General features: G+C 40.6%; 2 protein-coding genes and 1 long non-coding RNA gene across 4 annotated transcripts in view; 1 reads left to right on the top strand and 2 right to left on the bottom strand.

Annotated features, from left to right (window-relative positions):
* Positions 1-23,340, top strand: part of LOC141367366 (uncharacterized) — a 41,313-nt gene extending 17,973 nt beyond the window's left edge. Inside the window, exons 2-4 of the mRNA XM_073872702.1 lie at positions 21,064-21,145; positions 21,263-22,480; positions 22,581-23,340. Of these exons, the coding sequence (XP_073728803.1) occupies positions 21,106-21,145; positions 21,263-22,480; positions 22,581-23,020 (1,698 nt within the window). The 5' untranslated portion in view covers positions 21,064-21,105 and the 3' untranslated portion in view covers positions 23,021-23,340. The remainder of the gene's footprint in view (positions 1-21,063; positions 21,146-21,262; positions 22,481-22,580) is intronic.
* Positions 905-7,593, bottom strand: LOC129432477 (retrovirus-related Pol polyprotein from transposon 412). 2 transcript variants are annotated; one of them, XM_055190892.2, is made up of 3 exons: positions 2,357-7,593; positions 2,201-2,270; positions 905-1,403 (listed from the first exon to the last, which is right to left on the bottom strand). In XM_055190892.2, exon 1 carries the CDS (start codon positions 5,908-5,910, stop codon positions 2,641-2,643), a length of 3,270 nt encoding a protein of 1,089 aa, XP_055046867.2. In that variant the 5' UTR covers positions 5,911-7,593; the 3' UTR covers positions 905-1,403; positions 2,201-2,270; positions 2,357-2,640. The 2 variants fall into 2 exon arrangements, with proteins under 2 accessions (XP_055046867.2, XP_055046866.2); XM_055190891.2 differs by having other exon boundaries at positions 2,201-7,593.
* Positions 10,231-11,705, bottom strand: LOC141367289 (uncharacterized). The gene is made up of 2 exons (XR_012371610.1): positions 11,610-11,705; positions 10,231-11,523 (listed from the first exon to the last, which is right to left on the bottom strand). It is a non-coding gene; the product is annotated as an uncharacterized lncRNA (long non-coding RNA).
* Positions 23,341-23,754: the final 414 nt, after the last annotated feature.

Genomic DNA, 23,754 nt, shown 5'->3' with positions numbered 1-23,754 from the left:
CCAGATTCATTCTAATCTACTGGAAATAACAGTTTCCGAAAATGTAAACTGAATCAATACAATTTCTGAAGAATTAAAATAAATCAATAATAACAATTTATTTTACCAGGCAGTTTACACTTAAATAAATCATTTAGTTTCCAAATTCATCACACAAAAATGTCAACATTCACATCTAAAATAAAAGTAGCAAAGTAAAATAAAATCACAAAGTCAAATCATACCTGGCAAGTAAAAACGACACACAGCAGTGCGGGAAGTCTGAATACAGAAGCTTCCTTGAGTCCTTTTCCAATGTTCCTTATATACACCAGTAAAAATGGAAGTTATTGTCAATATGGTATTTTCATTTAGTTTCTCGTGTAGTTTCTCGTGTAGTTTCTCGTGGCCCTAAAGGTCACCAAATGGGATCGTCAGCCATCTGTACTTAAGATTACCTAGAAAAGACACGCCTCTTAGAGGAACAAAAAATATGTTTTAAAGTTAAATCTCCAATATACTCTTATCTTAGACTTAAAGAAATTAGACCTCTTTTTACCCATCGCACCATGACCTTTAAAAAGATATCAAATATGCTATAACAATATTTCCATCATCACAACATATGATATACTCAATCTTACATGTGTTTAGTATATTTTCAGCCACAAGACCTTTAAGAAAGAGGAGAGAGGGGGAGATTTACAGTTCAGTTCCTGGGTATCAGTGACCCCTGTGGAGAGAGACAACACCATCTCTCGGGAACAGACATAGAATGTGGTTTTATTGTTTTATTGTCCAGCTCCAAAAACACACTCTTGTCCATCTGCCCTACAGTATAATGTTCATGTAACCCTTTCTGACGAGGTAGTAGAAATAATGCACATAGGTTTGATAGTCTAAAGTAATCGTAGTTGGACCAGAATCAGAAGATGCTCAATTGTTAAGAGCCTGAGAATTGAATGTCAATTATGAAAGAAATACCACACCAGAATGACAGTTTAGACAACCTGTATTAAATTCACAGGTGGAACATACATACAATAAAAAAACACATTTTATGAAAAATAACAAACTAAAATAATAAAGTGCGCACATAAACAAAACAAAACCGTCTCTTTTCAGTTTCTTTGAGCTCAGTTCGTTCTCGGTTCGACTTGCCTTGGTTAACCAGAATTCAATCAGAATTCACCGTTGGGGCCCTTTTTTCAGTTTGAGTTAGTGTTTGTCCTACCACAACGAAGATGAAGAGGATGATCCGGGTAGTTTGTCCAAAGCAACTTGATTCGTTCTCAAACACGGTTGGCTCGCCACCCAGCCACGCGGACTGGGAATCAATGAATCTCTGGATGGACGTCTGGATCTGTATTACCCCATGCAAAGGATCTCTGCACGATGTTTCCAACTCTTTACCAAAACCTGACCTATAAATAAGGCCAAATCATTTCTTTCAATTACCATTCAGTGAATAAATGGAATATTACAGGCTACTACAAAATAAAATAATATTTCAGTACACCTTTAACGCAATATAAAAATCTGTCTCTTGTTGTACAACAGCTCTTATGTTTCTTCTCAGGTATCAAAACTATATGAATTTCTCTTAGTATCAAAAGTACATTTTTCATAAATTGCATCCTTCATAAGACACATTTCAAATTCAAGTTTTTATGAAACCTTACAGCAGTAACATTGACAGTATGAAAAATAAAACTGCATGAATTACATATAAATATTAATCAAATTGTATCACTTTACATTAGAAGCACTAAAGCATTAGCGTGCTTATTTGTCCCCCTCTGCACCGGTAACAGTGGAAAGACTGCACTAAAAATATTACCTCTTTAAGCTTCAGTGACCACAATTAAATCAATAATTTTTAACATCATTATTTAACAAACTAACTATTTAGCAACAGTATGAAGTTAACATTTGCTTTTATAACCCACAACCGAAATAACTTAATGGTTTTAAGACATTACCCAGTATTTTGCTTGCCTATTGTGGCTAATTACCTTATTTACATAGGAACACAGTAGTTTACACCTTTAGCTTTACAAAATGAGCACCTTTGCATTGATTCACCCATTAACACAGATTAGCATAGATGCTAGCGAACTCATAAACTCAGCAGACTAGGATAAATACAAAAATAGGCAGCAAAAGTCTGGTCTGTTAACATGAATATTAGCAAACTCAAATGCCTAGATAAACAACTCACCATTTTAACGGAATTCACTGCCTTTAGCTCCGTGACAACAGTGGATTCAGGCACAGCTTTTGTTTACACTCTATATTACAATAAAGTATAATCATTATAATACATAATGATAACAGATCTTGTTTAATTCACTTCGTATTGTTTTGAACATCTTACCAAGCAGATAACGCAACCTCATATGCTCAAGTGCAAGCGCCAAAAGAACGTGCAGTGACGCAAAACTAGAGGCGTAACCGTAACGGAGCCTATCTGGCAACTGATTGGTCAGCTCAGTGCCTCATAGAATTCACCCATTGGCTCACTCACAAGTCCATCAAAGATACAAAATGAAAGTTAACCCTTTCGTGACTGGGTTATACAGCTAAATATGATTTCTTATTATTAAACCTGGCTACACTCTCCCCCTTTGAACTCATGTGCGTCCCTGTACATGGCAATGGTTAAACTGTTTGTATCTCAGGGTACAGGACAGAAGGATGAGAGTTTTCACCCTCACTTAAAATGTCAGCCACAGCTGTGGTTAACCCCTGAAAGAATGATTTAACTACAGTGACAAAGGGGTTTCCAAGTTCAGCATAGTCAAGTCTCTTTGACGGCTGACGGTTCCGCTCTGATCTCCTGACTGTTGTATCCTTTATTTCATCTTCTGGCTCTTCACTTTCATTGCAACTCATCTCCTTTTCACTCTCTAACATGTCAGAGAACGCTGGAAGCTGCTCAACTTGGATGTCCTCATCAGGTAAGTTTTGATCCACCACAGGGTTTTTACTAGCAGGTAAGTTACTTTCGGTCATAACGCTTTCATCAACTTGTTCGTCAAGCATGACTCTTTTGGTAAGTAGGTCCTCAGTGTCGTAGTGGTGACAGTTAGGATCATTCAGTATAAGGGGACTGTCTGAGGCACCATTGGACATATCAGGTGGCTTGTTAATTTCAGGAGTGCAATCAACATTTTGAGCATTTACTGGACTCTCAACAGGACAATTGCTTGAAGGTTCAGTATGCGGTTTATCCTGCACAATAGACATAGTTGGATCAGGCTGCACTAGACGGTCGTGGAGTGGGGGAAACTGAGCATTTGAGGGTTCTCTAAAATAGTAAACTGGAATGATTTCATCTTCCTCCTCTGAGAAGTGATTCTCATCCACAATAGGATTTGCACGGGTTGCTGGCCTGCGTCTTGTGGGCTGCTGATTAGGCGCCTTGTTGACCTCGGTAGGTAAGTAACCACATGGAAGGAGTAAGTCCCTATGCAGTGTTCTCAAAGGACCATCCTGATTTTCAGGTTTGACTGTATAGAAGGGGAGGGTACCTGCTCTCCTCACCACTACATGGACAATTGACTCCCACTTGTCTGAAATCTTATGTTTTCCTCGAATGCGAACGTTTCTGACCAATATTCTGTCTCCAGCTTCCAAGTCCGAAGCGCTCACATGCCTGTCATACCTCACTTTGTTCTTCTGTGCCGTCTTTGCAGCATTTTCAATTGCGATCTTGTAGCTGTCTTCAAGTCGTGACTTAAGGTTTTGCACATACTCTGCGTGTGATGTTTGCTGACCCCCTTGCACTGGCAATCCAAACGCTAAATCCACCGGCAGACGAGGCTGACGTCCGAACATCAGTTCATATGGTGTGAATCCTGTCACCTCATTCCTGGTGCAATTATAGGCGTGGACCAGGGGTTTTACAAAATCACGCCAATGAGATTTCTCTGGGCTTTCAAGAGTACCTAGCATGTCTAGTAAGGTGCGATTAAATCGCTCAACGGGGTTGCCCCTAGGGTGGTATGGTGTTGTTGTTACTTTGTGTATGCCGGCCACTTGACAAAGCTCTTTTATTGTGCGGGACTCGAAATCCCGTCCCTGATCACTGTGCAACTTTTCTGGCATTCCATAGTGCACCATAAAGTTCTCCCACAGACACTTTGCCACTGTGCGGGCCTTTTGGTTAGGTGTTGGTATGGCAACCGCAAACTTAGTAAAATGATCTGTGATCACCAGTATGTCTTTGGTCCCACTTTTGTCAGGTTCAAGGGAGAGGAAGTCCATACAGAGGAGCTCAAGGGGTCTGGTGGTTTTAATGTTGACCAAAGGCGCAGCCCTCTCAGGTAGCGCCTTCCTCCTTATGCACCTGCCACATGTTTTGACTTTTCTCTCAACATCCAAAGCCATTTTTGGCCAAAAGAATCTGGTCCTTACAAGATCCAGTGTACGGTCAACGCCCATATGACCCATATGATTGTGTAGGCTGGTCAAAACTGGGTCACGCAGTTCAGTTGGGAGCACTAACTGATAAAAGGTCTGAGAGCCTACTTGGCGCCTCCGGTACAAGATGTTATTACGGAGTTCAAGGCGATTTAACTCCCTCAACAACAGTGGAAGCTCAGTGAGTTCATGTCGCAAAGTTGGGGGTGGTATTTCTCCCTGCTCGATCTGGGAAATGACATGCTTTATACTTTGATCAGCTCTTTGTTTACTCGCGAGCTCTGCCTCAGTTAGGTGGGGGATAACTGGCAACCCACCAATGTGATCTTCTTGCCCATAACTGTCAGGCACAGCACTAGCTGAAATGGCAAGAGTCTCAACTAAAGCAATGGCATCTGAAGAATCTTGGCCATCATAACTGACACTGTAAATGAGTTGTCTCTCACAGATTGCTTGCACAACAGCTTGATCTACTGCATCTATATTTTCTGGATCAGAGAGGTGACCCTGAGTAAACTGTCTTATGCGCTCTCTCTCTTTTTGAGATTTAAGATCATCAGCCAGCTCCCCATGAGGTCTGCGGGACAGTCCATCTGCATCGCCATTTTGCTTTCCTGGACGATAAAGAAGTTTGAATGAGAAAGTGGACAGTGCTGCCAGCCACCTATAGCTTGTCGCATCAAGTTTTGCTGAGGTCAGTAGGTATGTAAGCGGATTGCTGTCAGTTACAACAGTGAAGTGGTTGCCGTAAAGATAATCACTGAACTTTTCTGTGACCGACCACTTGAGTGCTAAAAATTCCAACTTGTGTGCTGGATATCGACTCTCACTCCTTGACAACCCTCTGCTTGCATAGCCTATGACTCGACACTGACCCTCCCGTTCCTGATACAAAACAGCACCGAGTCCAGTGGTGCTTGCATCGGTGTGGAGTACATAGGGCTTCTGGGGATCAGCAAAACCTAACACAGGGGCGGAGGTAAGGCTCTCAATCACCAGGTCAAATGCCTGCTGGCAAGCAGGTGTCCAGCGACTTCCAAAGACCTCTTTTGGGTTGCGGTACTGACCCGCTTTCTCATCTGACTTTAATTTCCTATGAGAAGGTGGGTAACCAGAGGTTAGATTGTGGAGGGGCTTAACGATGTTAGAGTAGCCCTTAACAAACCTCCTGTAGTACCCAGAAAACCCAAGAAAAGATCTCAGCTCTCGCAGGTTTTTTGGGACCGGCCAAGTCTTAAGAGCAGCAATCTTCTCCGGATCAGTCTCGACTCCATTCCTGGAAACTACATGCCCAAGATAACGGACTGACGTCTGGAAGAAGACACACTTTTCAGGTGATAATTTCAACCCAAACTCTCTAAGGCGTGTGAGCACCTTCATCAGCCTTGCTTTATGCTCTTCTAGAGTTTTTGAAAACATAATCAAGTCGTCAATAAAGACTAGAACATCTTTTAAATGCATGTCCCCCATGCACTTTTCCATTAATCTTTGGAAAGTGCTGTTCATAAAATGACCGGGGAACTGTTGTTACTTGTGAACCAGTATCCAGTAGGCAGCTGACTTCTTTACCTTTTATGTTAACTTTTGCAGTACTCTTGGTACCAACCAACCCCTTAGGGAGTTTAAAAGGGTGGTTCTTACTTGAATGTTTCAGATTAGTACATACTTCAGCCTTGTCTTTACCGTTTACATCTGATGGACATTGTTGACTCTCTTCAGTCCCTGTTTGTCCCCCAACAGGAACTGCTAGTTGTTTAAAGGCAAGCTGAGACTGTTTTGTGCATCCCACTTGTGCTGCTTCTCCTCTAACTGTTTTTTCTTTTCAGCTACTAAAGCAGAATTTGCCCTGTCCGTGCAAACTGGGGCAATGTGCCCATCCTCCCCACAGTTAAAGCAGTACCAAGGCCTGGGTCTGTTAGTCTGCTTTTTCTTGGCCTGTTTCATCATGTCTGTGTTAGCACGGTCTGGTTTTTGTACTTTGCCTGGACTTTTCCCAGCTGCACCCATGTTATCAGTCCCCTTTGTCTTTTTCTGTGCCATCAAATAGGTTAATTGGCTTTGTAAACTGGCTACTTGCCTCCCAAGATCCTCAATAACACTGAGACTGACCTCTGATTTCTCTCTTGACTCTGAACAGGCCCACGCACTTTGGAGCTGAAGCTGGCCACGGTGCCTGGTGGTGCCAATGTGTTTTTTCATACGACTAGCTTTTGCTAACTGTCTATCTTCTTCTGTCCTTAGTAACAGCAAGAGGTCAGCAAATGAAGGGGGGTTGCTTTTCTTCTGCTCAAGTTGCAGGCAAGAAAGTAAAGAATTGTCCCAGCATCCTCTACAGAACTGTTTGAGTAGGAGTTTATCTACATCGGCCGGTGCAGCCCCACCCCTTCTGACAGCTAGGTTCAATGCTAATTGCAATCGATGAAGATAAGTGGAGGGTTTCTCACCCGGGTCTTAAAGGGTGTTCATAAACTGGGCAAAGAGTTCTTCCCCATCCTCAACAGTACCAAAGGCTGAGTCCAAGAGCTGCAGGTAAGCGATGGGAGGAGACCCAGGCCGTAGCCCTTTAACCACATCTGCTGCAGGCGAAAGTAGACATTCGAGAATTTTTCTTGAGATCTGAAGATGGGACATGCTAGGATCACTTAACAGAAGTTCAATGTGTGAGCGCCAAGTGTCGTAATCAGCTTCGTTACTGGGTCTAGGAATCTTTCCAGAAAAGGAACGAAGCCTTACTGGAGATTGCAAGTGTGGGCTAACACCTTCACTCCTTACAATATGCTCAACCACCACCTTTTGTATCTCTGCTGGGTTTATGTCACTCACTGAAAGGGACGGAGCTTTCCCTCCATTAGTGAACAGGACTGAATCAGTGGCATCTAAGCAATTTCCTGCCCGTGGGGGATTCAAAAGTGAGACTAGGGGCTGTTGATCTTTAGGGGTAGGGGTTTGAAGGCTCACAACTGGGGTCTCAACATGTGAAGGGGAAACTTCTAAATCTACGGGTTTCATAGCTTCAATATCTTCACCAATCTGAGACATCATCTCTTTCAACACCTCCCCATAGTCTTTGCCACTTAGCCTGGCTAAGCCCCTTAACTCAGTTAGATAAGTTTTTGTAGCATTAGTGCCAATATGCGTAGTGTAAACACTGCTTAATGCCTTTACAACATATTTAGTACATGGATCCCCCTTTACCAGGGCTGGACTGAGACAAAAATTCGGCCCTGGCATTTTGGCCCAAACCGGCCCACACTACATATATTTACAAATACCACCCATCTTTGCACGCCTTTAAGCAATAGCAACTCCAATTCCATAAAAGCACTAAGCCCAATTAATAGCAGGTAGAAAAGAGTGAGAGTTGACACAACAAACACTTCTAGAACGTGTTATTTATTAATGCAGTAAAACTGTATAATCCACATGAATCCTTAAACAAGCTTCATCCTTCAAACATTTGTAAACATTTTTGTTAGGTCCTAAAAACACTATTCACTACACACCGTAGCCTATAATAAATAATGAACACAACAAAAATATTCCTATCTGATTAACTGTCATATTATATGTTGATTACAGTTTTTCTGAATTGCTAAAACACTAAACCCCAATCTCTGAACCAAATTCATAGCGGCCTAAACACATTCGTCATGCACTCTTTTGGCTAAAGTCTAAACAAACTTCTGAGTAAAACACACATTTTACACTGCAATGAACTTGTTTTATAAATGCTAAACACAGGCAGGCTGCTAAAGATGAACACAACTACAACTCAGTTGTCATCAAGCAAACACAACAACTCAAAATTGTACACGCTTTTTTCTAATGGTATTCTTTACCAATTGTGTGGATTGTAAACAGTCTGAGAGGCAGATGAAGAGTACCCTATGATGAAGAACAGGACACCAGAGATGGTGCAATTGGCAAAATTTGCCATTGAATTGCTGACTTTTAACAAAATACAAGTCCTGCTTACAGTAATATTAAAAACTGATTATTACTTGCAGTACTTACAGGAAAGTATTCACTACTACATTCACTGAACTAAACTTGTGTGATTACAGTAATAGAGCTTTTTTACATTATCTGTCAATTGTGTTGTTATATACAATAAACATATATTTTGTCTGTAAGCAGATGTCCTGGATGTTTGATTTTGCTTGAAGAGAAATGACACGTTTTGAAACAGACAATCAACGAAAAATCTACTAATCAGATACACTATCGTAGTCACTAACACAGTCTCACCCCATGTCGTCAATATTTGACGACACTTGACCATTCGTCAATATGTCACGCGGAGTGTATACCTTTCGCGTCATTTTTTGACGAACTGGGGACTTCAATACTATTACGTCCGTTGCATTCTCTTCTCCTATTTTCTTACCATTTTCGCGTCGGTTTAGGGTTAGATTACGCGAAATTAAACAGTGTACGCAAAATTAAACAGTGTACGCGAAATTAAACAGTTGTCACCTGGCGTTGGGGTTAGAGTTAGGTTTGGGTAGGGATGTCATTATGTAAATCTAACCCTAAACCGACGCGAAAATGGCAAGAAAACAGGAGAAGAGAATAGTATTGAAGTCCCCAGCTCGTCAAAAAACGACGCGAAAGGTACACCCTCCGCGCCACACACCGACGAATGGTCAAGTGTCGTCAAATATTGACTGGGTTGTAGTCACAGAGCAAAGAGTGCAATTATTTTGTTGCAGCTTTATTACCATAATTGTGTGTTTTTGACTTGGTTTTATCAAGGGGTATCTATCTAAACTTGTGTTTTGAAAGCAGTTCTGCTTACCGCAACTCACTTCTCCCTCGTCTCTCTCTCCCTCTCCTCACTGACATTTTGCGTGCTGGTGCTGACAGTGCCACGCGCCACCATCATCACCAGCGACACGAGTTGAAGAAAACAGTTGTGTTATTTTCCAGCGTCTGCCTGAAGAGTCTGTTTCTTTTTGTCACGCAGTTTTTCTGCACCTCCCTTGAGATTTTTTCTCCATCTCTCTCTCTCTATTTTGACACGTGAACTGACCGACGTTGCACGCTCGCTTGCACAGAGACCAAAGCGGTGATTGGGCCAGCTTATGTCATTAAAAAAAATAACCAATTGGCTGCTGCTTAAATGTGAGTGGGCCGGTCTATTTAGGGTAAAAAAAGGACGATGACTGGGCTGGTCCGTCATTGGGCCAGCTTGATGTCGTTTAAAAAAATAACCAATGGGCTGCTGCTTAAATGTCAGTGGGCCGGTCTGTCTAGGGAAAAAAAGACGCTAACTGGGCTGCTCAGACAAAAATAGTATGAGATGGATCGGCCCAAAAAGTACGTCGGCCCACCGGGAAACTGCCCGGTCTGCCAGATGGCCAGTCCGCCCCTGCCCTTTACTGTGTGTGTGTATGGCAAAAGTGGCTCTAAGTCCACTAAAGCTGAACCGCTTGAAAACTCAACGATCAGGTTTTGGTAAAAATCTGATTTACAATCATCAACGAGAACAACTTCTTCGATGGAACCATACTCCCTAAGGAAGTCAACGACCTGATCATCCTTATCTGCTACCTGGGTTACCCCACTAACGATCACTGCATTTGGAATTTTAACACCTGACTTCTGTATGAAATCCATTTAGTGTATTCTTTCAATATTGATATTCAATGTCTCTGGCTCCTGGCTGGCTCGCCAAGAATGTAACCCTTTCTTACGAGGTAGTAGAAATAATGCACATAGGTTTGATAGTCTAAAGTAATCGTAGTTGGACCAGAATCAGAAGATGCTAAATTGTTAAGAGCCTGAGAATTGAATGTCAATTATGAAAGAAATACCACACCAGAATGACAGTTTAGACAACCTGTATTAAATTCACAGGTGGAACATACATACAATAAAAAAACACATTTTATGAAAAATAACAAACTAAAATAATAAAGTGCGCACATAAACAAAACAAAACCCTCTCTTTTCAGTTTCTTTGAGCTCAGTTCGTTCTTGGTTCGACTTGCCTTGGTTGACCAGAATTCAATTTCACCGTTGGGGCCCTTTTTTTCAGTTTGAGTTAGTGTTTGTCCTACCACAACGAAGATGAAGAGGATGATCCGGGTAGTTTGTCCAAAGCAACTTGATTCGTTCTCAAACACGGTTGGCTCGCCACCCAGCCACGCGGACTGGGAATCAATGAATCTCTGGATGGACGTCTGGATCTGTATTACCCCATGCAAAGGATCTCCGCACAATGTTTCCAACTCTTTACCAAAACCTGACCTATAAATAAGGCCAAATCATTTCTTTCAATTACCATTCAGTGAATAAATGGAATATTACAGGCTACTACAAAATAAAATAATATTTCAGTACACCTTTAACGCAATATAAAAATCTTTCTCTTGTTGTACAACAGCTCTTATGTTTCTTCTCAGGTATCAAAACTATATGAATTTCTCTTAGTATCAAAAGTACATTTTTCATAAATTGCATCCTTCATAAGACACATTTCAAATTCAAGTTTTTATGAAACCTTACAGCAGTAACATTGACAGTATGAAAAATAAAACTGCATGAATTACATATAAATATTAATCAAATTGTATCACTTTACATTAGAAGCACTAAAGCATTAGCGTGCTTATTTGTCCCCCTCTGCACCGGTAACAGTGGAAAGACTGCACTAAAAATATTACCTCTTTAAGCTTCAGTGACCACAATTAAATCAATAATTTTTAACATCATTATTTAACAAACTAACTATTTAGCAACAGTATGAAGTTAACATTTGCTTTTATAACCCACAACCGAAATAACTTAATGGTTTTAAGACATTACCCAGTATTTTGCTTGCCTATTGTGGCTAATTACCTTATTTACATAGGCACACAGTAGTTTACACCTTTAGCTTTACAAAATGAGCACCTTTGCATTGATTCACCCATTAACACAGATTAGCATAGATGCTAGCGAACTCATAAACTCAGCAGACTAGGATAAATACAAAAATAGGCAGCAAAAGTCTGGTCTGTTAACATGAATATTAGCAAACTCAAATGCCTAGATAAACAACTCAACATTTTAACGGAATTCACTGCCTTTAGCTCCGTGACAACAGTGGATTCAGGCACAGCTTTTGTTTACACTCTATATTACAATAAAGTATAATCATTATAATACATAATGATAACAGATCTTGTTTAATTCACTTCATATTGTTTTGAACATCTTACCAAGCAGATAACGCAACCTCATATGCTCAAGTGCAAGCGCCAAAAGAACGTGCAGTGACGCAAAACTAGAGGCGTAACCGTAACGGAGCCTATCTGCAGTGTTGGGGTAGTTACTCAAAAAATGTAATTAGTTACTAGTTACTAGTTACTTCTTAAAATTGTAATGAGATTACTTTACTAGTTACTGCATTTGAAAAATAACTTCACTACTTATTACTTTACTTTCCTTTTTCTTAATTTACCACATAGATACATGCACATGGTTTAGGCGGGGTCGGCTGAGGATGAGTGACTACTTTAAATGACCGGCCAGGGCTCTAGACTAACTTGTTGCACTGGTGCGCCTAACATTTTTTCTTAGGTGCACCAGCACAAAAGTTAGGTGCACCCTAATTTTTGACCCCATCGGATTTATAGTTCGCCCAAAAATTAAAATTCTGTATAATTTATTTGTAAATCAGGTTTGTTACACTCTCATGTTGTTACAAACCTGTATAAATGTCCTTGTTCTGGTGAACACGAATGAAAACACCCTGAGGAATGTTTGCAACCAAACCACCCACGAGCCCCATTCACTTCCATAGTATTATTTTTTCCTACTATAGAAGTGAATGGGGCTCATGCTTGGTTTGGTTATTAACATTTCTCAAAATATGTTGCTTCTTGTTTATCAGAACAAAGATATTTATACAGGTTTGTAACAAAATTTATAATTTATTTTTGGGTGAAGTGTCCCTTTAACACCGCAAGTTTAGCGCCCATGGTGGTTTCATACAGAATATAAACATGTAGGCTATTTTATAATTTTCATGTTGTCATTCCATTTTCCTTATACGAGTCATGCACAGTCCTGTTTGATAACCCGCATCCGCGCGATTAAAATAACAGTTGACCCATTATCCGACATCAGCATCAATTTATTTCATACCCGTTTTACATAAAGACTGCGACCGGCCGCACCGCAAATCGTGATGCAAGTAGAAACCTTTAAAGATCTTCATGCAGAACATTGACAGAAATAAGCACAGGACCATGCTTGTTCAAATATATTATCATTTAATGTGAAACTTTGTGAGGGTCGGCTGATTGACAGCTGAGCGGTCAGCAGTGTTTGAACACTCATAAGCGCTGCGCTTATATTTATTATTACCTTATAAATTGATGATATGATTGCAGTGATTCCAAAGGGATGTCCAAAAAAACTCAAGTAGAATGTTAAATGTTTAAAGTTTAATGTCTCTTTCTCGCTGCCCTGTGTAAACCCACGCGGGTGATGGCATGAAACGCGTGAGGAGCTTGCATTTTGCATTACCTTAAATTACCTTAAATTATGGTCATACAAATAAAAGTAAAACAACATTCAAAACTGTAATGTGTAAATTTATTTATGTAAAGTTACACTCGCAATAATAACAAAACATTGTGCTTTTTTAAATAGGTAAAAGTGTTTTGTGCTGCATCGGTTTGGGAGCGCGTCACACAATAAATAAACTCATATAGGCTACTTTTGAATTCGTTTTGTTAATTTGCTAATTATTTAAGGGAAACACATTTCATATAGGCTTATTTATTTTATTATTTTTTCACCAAAGAAAGACGTAATCATCACGTTCTATTCATTTTAATGCTTTTTGCGCATAAACTAAACCCTTGGGGGAATTATTTATAAATGAAGGAATTAACTTATTTCTCTATTTAAGACAGTCTGGGTTCAGACCTCTCGATCCCTGACCGGTAAGTTAAGCAAGATCTTTCGCCACAAGTGTTGTATTGCCATGCTGGGCTTACAAATGCTCAGACAGGTTGCTCATCGCGTTGTCAGCAGTTGAAAGACACTTGTCGTGTGGGCATAGTGTGCATTTCACACGAATATTTTTGTCCTTTCGAGCAATACGCTGAAAGTAATGTGAATATCGCCCCAGTGGCTGAAACCCTCCGTCTTCATTTCCCGCTCCCCTTTGCACCAGCAGCTCCGTCAAATCAATCTCTATGGCAACGGCACACGTACAGGGACACGCATGCACGCACCACTTAAATAGACAGAACTTTACACCCAGGCAAACACTGCTTGGGTAACGCAGGAAAGCGCGTTCCTATAGTCTAGTAAAGTAGTGTAGTTACCAATATTATTAGTGTAATGCGTTACTTTACTTCGTTACCCAAAAAAGTAATGTAGTTACTGTAATCCGTTACTTTGTAACTCGTTACCCCCAACACTGCCTATCTGGCAACTGATTGGTCAGCTCAGTGCCTCATAGAATTCACCCATTGGCTCACTCACAAGTCCATCAAAGATACAAAATGAAAGTTAACCCTTTCGTGACTGGGTTATACAGCTAAATATGATTTCTTATTATTAAGCCTGGCTACACTCATCTTTTAATGTTTAGACATTTCTTGACTCCACAGCAAACAGAGCAATATGAAGGGCACTTATACAGTAGGCCTGTGTGTAAAACTGCAACATACACAAACAGTACAGAAAAAAAGAATACAAACACAGAATAGACAAGCATTACAAATTAACTCTAGTCTCAATGTTGATGTAGCTTATAGCTGAAATATCAGACAAGTAAACTGACAAAGAGTTTTGCATTCATTATGTATAAAGTTAGAATCTCCTAAGATGGTCTGAGGACATTGACAGTTTACACTTACACAAACTGATTTTAGACAAAACTCATGTTTTCTTATGTTGACATGTCACGTGTGTTTTGTGAGAATCACTTACATCATACAGTACAGTATACAGCGAATCAGACGTCAATCATCGATGGATTTTCTTCAGTCTGTGCTACAATGCTTCTGGAGGCTGCGCGCGTTTACTGTGTTTGACGACGAACAGGTCGCGGGTATGTAATGGCGGGTACATGTGTGAAGTTTTGCTTTTAGTTAAAAGACTGGTAAATTCATATCCACGTCACCCAAAACTGTTTATATTCTGTGTGTTTCTACATAGGCTACGAGTGAAACAGCATCAAACGATTCCGTTTTAGCAGCGATCTGAACAATTCATTCAGACTGATTCGTGAACCAATTCAAAACTTTTGCCCATTTGCTTTGTAAAGAATCGATTCAAAAGACTCATTTATTTGCAACACTTTGTAAGGAATCGACTCAAACAAGTCATCAATTTGCGAATGCCTCAGAAACACGAGACAGCAATTTAAAAATAAAATATAAATTTCGTAATTAATTAAAATACAGTAACAAAGGAACGCTGCACAATGTAAACTAAGTAAAAGTAACAAAATTTCCACCTCGGAAGGGCAACTTGAGTCGAGAAGGGCATATGGGCAGTTGCCCGGGCAACCTGAGCAACCCCCCTGTGCACGTCCCTGACGCTAAGTAAGTAGGTACTTCATCTAATTCAGTACCTACTATACAGTATGCGGTTTCGGACGCAGCCTAGTGCTGGATCCCAGGCCGCCTACTTCCATACTGTATAGTACGTAAAAAGCGCTACTTTGCGTGCTGTGTGGTGTGGAAGTAGGCGGTTTGGGATCCAGCATAGGTCTATATATAGACGCCGGCGGATGACGTCATGTGACGTCGCAAAGCGAGGCTATAAATAGGCGGAGATAATGTAGGTCAAACAGCTTCTGCTATTTCAGCGAACGCTTGTGTGAATGTGTCTAAATCTATATCTAGTGAGATTAGATTAGATTAGTTCAAAAAACTAGGGAAACATGGATAAGAGAAAGGGATTTAGAAGTGTGTTACCCCCTGTCCTAGATTATTATTGACAGGGATAGCACGAGCTTTGTGTGTGTGTGTGTGTGTGTGTGTGTGTTTGGTGCGGACTACACGCACGCTTTCCCCGAGGGGGAGGCGTGCGGGCATTGTGAGAAAATATCATTAAAATGCTCCGCTCTCGATGGTTTTGTTTCATCAAACAAACCCCCCTATCCTCATGGTAAACGGGTACCCGGTAGTCGGCTTCACCCATTTTAACCGCGAGTGCTGCTAATTATTCTAGTTTTGAGGATCTAGATGTAATTAATGTTTATACAGAAAACACAAATGAGCTTACTGATTTATACCCTTTCTCCATGTTACGAAAAACTATGTTGTGACCCAAACGGCTGTAACAATCTAATATTGACTTGACTGGCCAGCACTTAAAGTGAAGGCTGCCAGTGAACTTGACAAAAGAGGTTAAACTTTCTTCTCTGATTTACACTGATAAGTTATTAAACGGAAGACCACGCAGACTCCTCTCATTTATTGTTAAACACATCAGCGAGATTCTTAACCTTTTTGTTTTTTTTTAAATAATACAGATACGGCAAATGCCTGTATTGAAGTATCTCGCAGTTTATTTGTTGCGAGAGACAGCAACAATATAAATGGATAAACAAGTTTATGGTCGCGGGTCGCGCTGGAGCATGCTTTTGCAATATTGGCATTCTTTACGCATATCAAGCAGATTTATTGTATGAAATTAAGGGTTAACCTGAATCCTGTAATATCAGATGAGCTCAGGAGAGCGGCGGAGCTTTCTCTCCGTGCTACTAAAGAAACTGTTTTTTTCCTCGTCGCAGTTTTCCCCGAGAATCTGCTTCTAAACAGTATATACACAACATACAGATAACAAAAAACAGAGTGTTGTCTCTCGTGCCCCCCCCTCTCCCTCAGAGAGCTTGGGGGACGAACCAGCAACCAGAGATGCATATAAGGCTGATCTGAGAGCAGTCATTGTCTCAAATCATAAGGCTGCGTTAAAGGGGACCTGTCGTTCACAAGTGGCCTCTTAGGGCACTTCTCATAGAGCACAGATAAAACCTGTGCCCGATGTGCCCTCACATACAAAATAGTTTGTTAACCCCTTATGTTCCGTCTTCTTTAAAGAAGACCTAATTTTTGTTTCCATTATAAAAGACATATAAAACAGAACAATAGGGCTTTTTTAGTAGCTCAGCTGTGCCCTGCCGGTCCTCCGCTTCAGGGCAGTGAGCATTCTGGAGTCAATCTCCTTTTTAGTGCATTTTTTTTCCATGAGTGGAGAAAATTAAAAAATGTCTGCTAGAGGTTATAGAGAAAGGCTACATATTTCAGTTTGTTTCCCATCCTCCCAGGTTCGGAGGGGTTTTACCCACCGAGGTGGGCCCCGGAAAAAGACCATATTATTAAAGGAATAGGTCATTGCTTTATAGCCATTATTGTATTGTACCAAAGAAGGATGGAGGGCTGAGGCCTATTTAGATCGATCTCTGAAGAGATAAAAATTCTAAAACTGACAATTCCTTTTATTGTGGCGTTAATCAGGTCTGATGACTGGTTCGACATGATACATTTAAAGGACCCCTATGTCCATATATCTATCCTCCTGCAGCATCGGGAATTTCCCAGGTTTGCTTTCGGACAATACCAATGTCGAGTTCTGCCGTTCAGAGTAGTTCTTTCACAGCGCATACTGCATGGATTTAACCCTTGCTCCTCTGAGACTTCAAGGGATCCAAATACTTAATTACATAGACTATTGGCTTGTGTTAGTCCAGTCTCGAGACATGGCAGTTCGGCATCGAGATGTCGTCCTTGCCCATATGAAGCGCCTAGGGCTACGGAACAACCCCAAAAAGGGCATTTTAATCCCCTAACAGAAAATATAATTTCTTTGGGTAACTTGGGACTCAGTGAGTATGTAGGCACGCATGTCCCCTACACACACAGAGTCGATCCTGGCATTAGTGTCTAGGATCAGATAAGGCTAACTTTACATCGTAAAGCACTTTCTAGAGTGTTAGGTCGGCTGGCGGCAGCATCCAGTATTGGGGAGACCTAAGGTCGCGCTCTCTACACAGACTGGCGCATCAGGTTCTCCTTTGGTCTCACGGAAAACATTTTGTGTCACTCAGACATCCCCAGAGTCCAGAATGTGAGAGCAGACACCCTGTCGAGGCAGGGGCTGAGGTTGTAGAGCCCATACTATTTGAGAGATTATGGTTTAAAATGGAGATTACTCCAGATTTAAGATCCAAACTGCCCAGTGGCTTCAGTTCTGGAATTTTTACAAAATCGGTTTTCATCCGGTTTATATCCATTTACTACCAGAGTTTATGCTGCGGCTATCTCTGTTTTTATGCTCCTATTACTAAGGGCTCTATCTGTAGTGTTTCGAAAGCCCTTCTCATGGCCTCCTTCAAACACATTTGACTCATGTACAGATAAATTTCTGTCACTGAAGTTAGCCTTTTTATAAGCCATCATGGTTCAACGGGTGCCCGCGAGTCGGCTTCACCCGTTTTAACCGTGAGTGCTGTGAATTTCTCTAATTCTGAGGATCTAGATGTAATTAATGTTGATACAGAGAACACAAATGAGCTCCAGACGAAAATAAGGCTATTTTAAATGGAGACTATTCACTACTCGGTTAGTGACAAACATTTATTTCCAAACTGCTCAGTGGCTTCAGTTCTGGAATTTTTACAAAATCGGTTTTCATCCGGTTTATATCCATTTACTACCAGAGTATAGGCTGCGGCTATCTCTGTTTTTATGCTCCTATTACTAAGGGCTCTATCTGTAGTTGTTTCGAAAGCCCTTCTCATGGCCTCTTTCGAACACATTTGACGCATGTACAGATACATTTCTGTCACTGAAGTTAGCCTTTTTGTTATCCATCATTTCTCTGAGGAGAGTGAGTGACTTCTTATTCATGCCTGGAGTTCGCTTCAAACGAATTAAGGCTATTTTAAATTATTTACTACTTGGTGTAGTGACAAATATTTAGTTCCAAACTGCCCAGTGGCTTCAGTCTGGAATTTTTACAATACCGGTCTTTTATCCGGTTTATACCCAGAGTATATGCTGAGGCTATCTCTGGTTCACACTCATATCCCTGAGTGCTCTAGGGGTAGTAGTAGTTTCAAAAGGGCACCTTATGGCCTCTTTCGAACCCATTGACTCATGTACAGATTAATATCTGTCACTGAGGTTAGCCTTTTTATTAGCCGTCACTTCTTTGAGGAGAGTGAGTGTCTTACAAGCTTATCAGCTTATTATTCATGCTTGGAGTTCGTTCCAGATGAATTAAGGCTATTTTAAACTATTCACTACTTGGTGTAGTGACAAATATTTAGTTCCAAACTGCCCAGTGGCTTCAGTTCTGGAATTTTTACAATACCATTTTTTTATCCGGTTTATACCCAGAGTATATGCTGAGGCTATCTCTGGTTTCACACTCATATCCCTGAGGGCTCTATGGGTAGTAGCATCACTTCTCTGAGGAGAGTGAGTGACTAACAAGCTTATCAGGTGCTTCTTCATGCCTGGAGTTTCGCTCCAGGTGGCATTTAAGGCTGTTTTAAATGGAGATTATTCACTACTCTGTATAGTGACAAACATTTACTTCCAAACTGCCTATTGGCTTCAGTTCTGGAATTTTTACAATACAATACAATTTATATCCATTTACTATCGGAGTATATGCTGCGGCTATCTCTGCCTTCACGCTTTGTTGCGTGGTACATTTAGGATGAGGCCTCCGGCTCAAATCAGAGTTCCAGTATGGGACCTGGCAGTAGTTCTGAAAGGGTTCTTTATGACACCTTTCGAACCCATTGACTTGTGTACAGGTAAGTTTCTGTCACTGGAGTTAGCCTTTTTATTAGCCATCACTTCTCCGAGGAGAGTGGGCAACTTCCAAGCTTGTCAGCTTCTTCTCTACCCTGGAGTTTGCTTCAGGACATATTAAGGCTATTTGCACTCAAGACCGGGTTATGTTCCCAAGGTTTCTAGCAATGTGGCTAGAACATTAGTCTTTCAGGCTTTTCATCCTCCTCCTCAAGAGTCGGCGGATCAACAGAGGCTACATCTTCTATGCCCTGAGGTGTTTTTAGAGGTTTACATTAATAGATCTTCCACCTTAGAAGATCAGACCAATCTTTGGTCTGTGTTTGGTTCTCCAAGAGAGAACATTCTTCCTCTAAACAAACAATCAAAAATTGATTGTGGAGGCTATTTTTATAGCGTATGAGGTGCACATTATGTTTTCACCTCTGCGAAAATTAGGGCACACTCGACTAGGAGTATGGCGTCTTATCTGGCCCCGTTGTCAGGGACCTCCATGCTTTGTGGTGTGGCGGGATAATCTCCCCCACACATTTTTATGAGGTATTATGTTTTTAGACCTCCCTTTTCCACCGGGATCTCAGGTCTTTATGTCTTAAGTTGTGCGTAGACATCTTCACACTTACAGACAGTCACAATTAATTATGGCGTAGTGGGTATCTCGTTCCCCATAATGTCATTACATGACACAGCGTCAAGTATCCCTTGAAAGGGAACGTCAGGTTACGACTGTAACCATGGTTCCCTGAGATAGGGAATGAGACGCTGTGTCCCTTTGCCATAACTCCTTGTGCCTGTAGCGTTTGCTTCCTTTTGGCGGAGGCTGTTTGACCTACATTTTCTCCGGCTGTTTGTGGCTTTGCGTTGCGACGTCGCATGGCGTCATCCGCCGGCGTCTGTATGTAGACCTAGTTGGAGGGGGTGTTCGCATGCGTCGCGCTGCATGGCGTTCCCCGTGGTGTCATTGCATGACACAGCGTCTCGTTCCCTATCTCAGGGAACCATGGTTACAGTCGTAACCTGACGTTCTCTTCTTTCTGCCTCTCAGTTGCGCGCGCAACCTGTTAATGAAGCGGTTCGTCTACAACCAATCGCAAGGTGGAAATGTTCGGCGGCAACCAATCGGAAGGCAGAAACCTCTGCTTGAGAGGATTCCAGAGAATGCATTCGAGCAACAAAGCGTTTTTTGAAGCTCTCGCTGGGGGCGTAAACGTCCTTTGGGTGAATAAATCTATATGCACGCTTAATCTTCATGCCTACTAGAACACTTGGGCCAAATACAGGAAAATGTTATGTAAGTAGTCAAGTGGTCAAGTGCAAAGACAGCAAGTCTGGTTATTTGTTAGTTTCCCCATGTGCTAAAAACCCTTTTGGAAGAGATAAGATCCGGAAAACAATCCTCTTTTTGGTTCTAAAACAAGGTCAAGGTTCTTGTTGGACATACTTGCGCATTGCTCTTCCTCACTCATTCTCTTTAGTTTCTGTTTCTTTCTGTCTAACTTCTCAGCGAAAGCATCCACTGTACCAATGGAGCGAACACGAGCATTTGGCTTGCGCAACAATAAATGTGATGTCAAGACGTCATCGCAGCCGCTGTGATTGCGTGTTGTTGAAAGAACTGATGAGACTGTATCATTCCTCCTTGAAAATATTATTAATTACCTGAATGGTTAAAATGCTGAATTGAGATCGTTTGGGGTTCGAATTGAGATCACGATCTTTTAACGATTATTTGTGCATCTCTAATTTAATGGTACATGACAGGAGTTTTCATTTGGTGATCGTTGTGTTAATTCACAACAAATACAAGTTGTTTTACAGACTAATGCTCATGTGTCATTTGGTCAGTTTATTGTGGTTCTTTGTCTTTTCTTCACTATAGTCTACATAACATCCAGTTTGAGCTCAAAACTGAGATACAGTCATGTTTGCAATTCTTCTGACTGTATCAATGTTTAGTCAAGGTAAGAGAACATTTTGTGTAAGAGAACCATCTGTGGATTTTTTTTGGATTGCTGTGTTTGGATTGATGCCTGTGTGATCCCATGACCAATGTCTTTATAACTCTTTTTAATTTATAGGTTTTACGATGGTGAGCTATGGAAAAAGTTTCATCACAGCATTTCCAGAGGATTTAGGTTACTTTTATTCAAACACTTCAAGTAGACTGAAAGTCACCGCCCTCTATGACGGCACTTCTGTCGACATCTTCTACAACGGCAGCAGCACACCAACAGAGACGATATCAAACATATTGAAAGGCCAAACTGTAACTGTGGTGTTTTCAAAATCTGCTGAAGTATATCAACTCGACTACTCCACACAATCTATTCGAATCACCAGTAACAAATACATTGTAGTACATTCTTTCAGTAGTACAAATTTTACTATTACTGCAATCTCTGCCCAGACCAATATTGTTCAACCTGATGAAAATCTTGGAATGAATTACCTGATCCCTTCACTGAACTACACAACCTTTCTTACAACGTTTGGCATATCCCAGTCAACCTCCTGGTCCCCAAAATACAACTCATTTAGATTGATCATCATCAATGCTAAAGACACAGAAAACAATATCACGATAGTCAAGAACATATCAGCCCAAATTCAATTAGTAAACTTCACGATCCCATCATACCAACTCATCCAGTTGCAGGCAGATGATTCAATGATGATGGTTAACTCGAGTCATAAAATAGCGGTGCTGCTGACTCACCCGTGTCTAGATAGAACAAACTATACTTGCAGCATGATAATCAATCAGATTCTTCCTGTGAGATTTCAGGGTCAGAACTTTGTTGTGCCCTTTGTTCGAGGTATAACCCAAAGACAATTATTTATGACATCAAACGACAAGGCAGACTTACTATCGCAATACAATACTTCATTAACTCCTAGTTCATCAGGGTATCTGTCTCTTCCGGATCTGAACACTAGGTATGTCACTGCTTCAAGTAACGTGTCTCTCAAACTGATCATTCCAGGACTTTTCATTGAATTGATCCCAGAAAACCAGTTTGCTGCGTGCTACATGATGCCGTTCTATTCTAACTACCAGTGGGCGGTTGTGATAACTAAAACTGACAGCAGAGATCAGGTACGCATAGGGACAGCTCCGTTTATAAATCCTGTTTGGCTTGAGATTTCTAACACACAATACTCTAAAACTGAAATATTTTTATCACGCCAATTGATCGTTATCTGGCATCCAAGCTCAAAGATTGCTGTTTATGTAGTGGAAACAATTGGCAACACAGTTTTTGGAGGCCCAGCTATACCAATAAATGAACAACCAGGTAAAAATAGGTAAAAATAGGTAAAAATGTTATGCAGATGCACAAATATTTGTAAAACACATCATTGTGACAATAAATATTTTTTTATTTGTGCACTCAGATCCAAATGGCTGTATGACTCCTGGAGAGTTTGTAGTTGGAGATCAACCTCTTAAATGGACTGAGTCTCTGGCTTACTGCACAAACACTCAAAGTCAATTTGCCTGTCCTATAAATGAAGACGTCCAGATAGAGTTCATCAAGCAAGTCAACACAAAAAATGTGGAGGGTTGGATCGGTCTGCGTCGTAGTCTAATGACTACAGCCTGGTACTGGCAGACAAATACAACATCAGCATCATCATCTGTGAATTACATTTACTGGGCCAATGGGCAACCACAGGACAACACGACCGAACTTTGTGCTTCACTGTCACTGAATCATACAGATGATTTTAAATGGAAAAGTGCTAAGTGCTGTGAGAAAAAGCTTCCTGTCTGCTACAAACAACCACAAATCTTGCTTCCTTTAACTATGTCTTCTACAGTTTACATTCCTTAGGATGTTGTGTATATTTATAATATAATACCTGAAATATCTCAGTGTATTTTTAAAAAGTTCCTGTTCTCCTAATGGTAAAAATCATTGTAGTTTCTGGTGGAAGATACAAAAAAATGTATGTAGTTCACTTATTATCCATTATTGTTAAATTATTCTTACTACATTAATCAGGAGAAATAAATTGTAATGGATGTTCAATGACATTTCTATTAGCCTTAAAATATATATATATAAAATAATGAAGTCACAATATTATTACTAATAGTCTACGTTTTATCTCACTATTATTAAAACATTGCCTGTAGTGATATTGCCTCACTGGGGGCTTCAGTTATATTAAGATTTGATTCTGTAAAGCTGCTTTGAAACATACTGAAAAAAAAATGATTTAACATTTTGCTCTGGTATTTTCCAGCATAAATAATCTTTTAAATGCTGCTAAGTCAGAGCAGGCAAACTCATCATCAATACAGTAATGCAAACATTTAAGAGACAACATTTAAGATCGAGTTTTTGAGCTTGTTAAGTATCAGAACAAATAAATAACTACAATAAATTATTAAATAATAAGATAACTTTATATCATAATGTAAGGGATTTTAGGTTTCCGAATGAGAACAAAACTGCAGTCGTTCCTGGGTTTCGGACACAATATGTAGGAGAGCGTTGCTAGGATGAATATATTGTTATGCATTATCCTGGTTTTCTTCTTATCTCACGGGCAGGCAATTTCA

The sequence above is a fragment of the Misgurnus anguillicaudatus genome, chromosome 10 (assembly GCF_027580225.2).
Source record: "Misgurnus anguillicaudatus chromosome 10, ASM2758022v2, whole genome shotgun sequence".
In the NCBI taxonomy this organism is placed as follows: domain Eukaryota; kingdom Metazoa; phylum Chordata; class Actinopteri; order Cypriniformes; family Cobitidae; genus Misgurnus; species Misgurnus anguillicaudatus.
The sequence above is the reverse complement of the archived record's forward strand: the minus strand, read 5'-3'. Positions and strand labels throughout refer to the sequence as shown.

Bases quoted from the DNA above. Each gene is read 5' to 3' on its own strand.
- LOC129432477 (XM_055190891.2), bottom strand. From the start codon at position 5,910: ATGAACAGCACTTTCCAAAGATTAATGGAAAAGTGCATGGGGGACATG.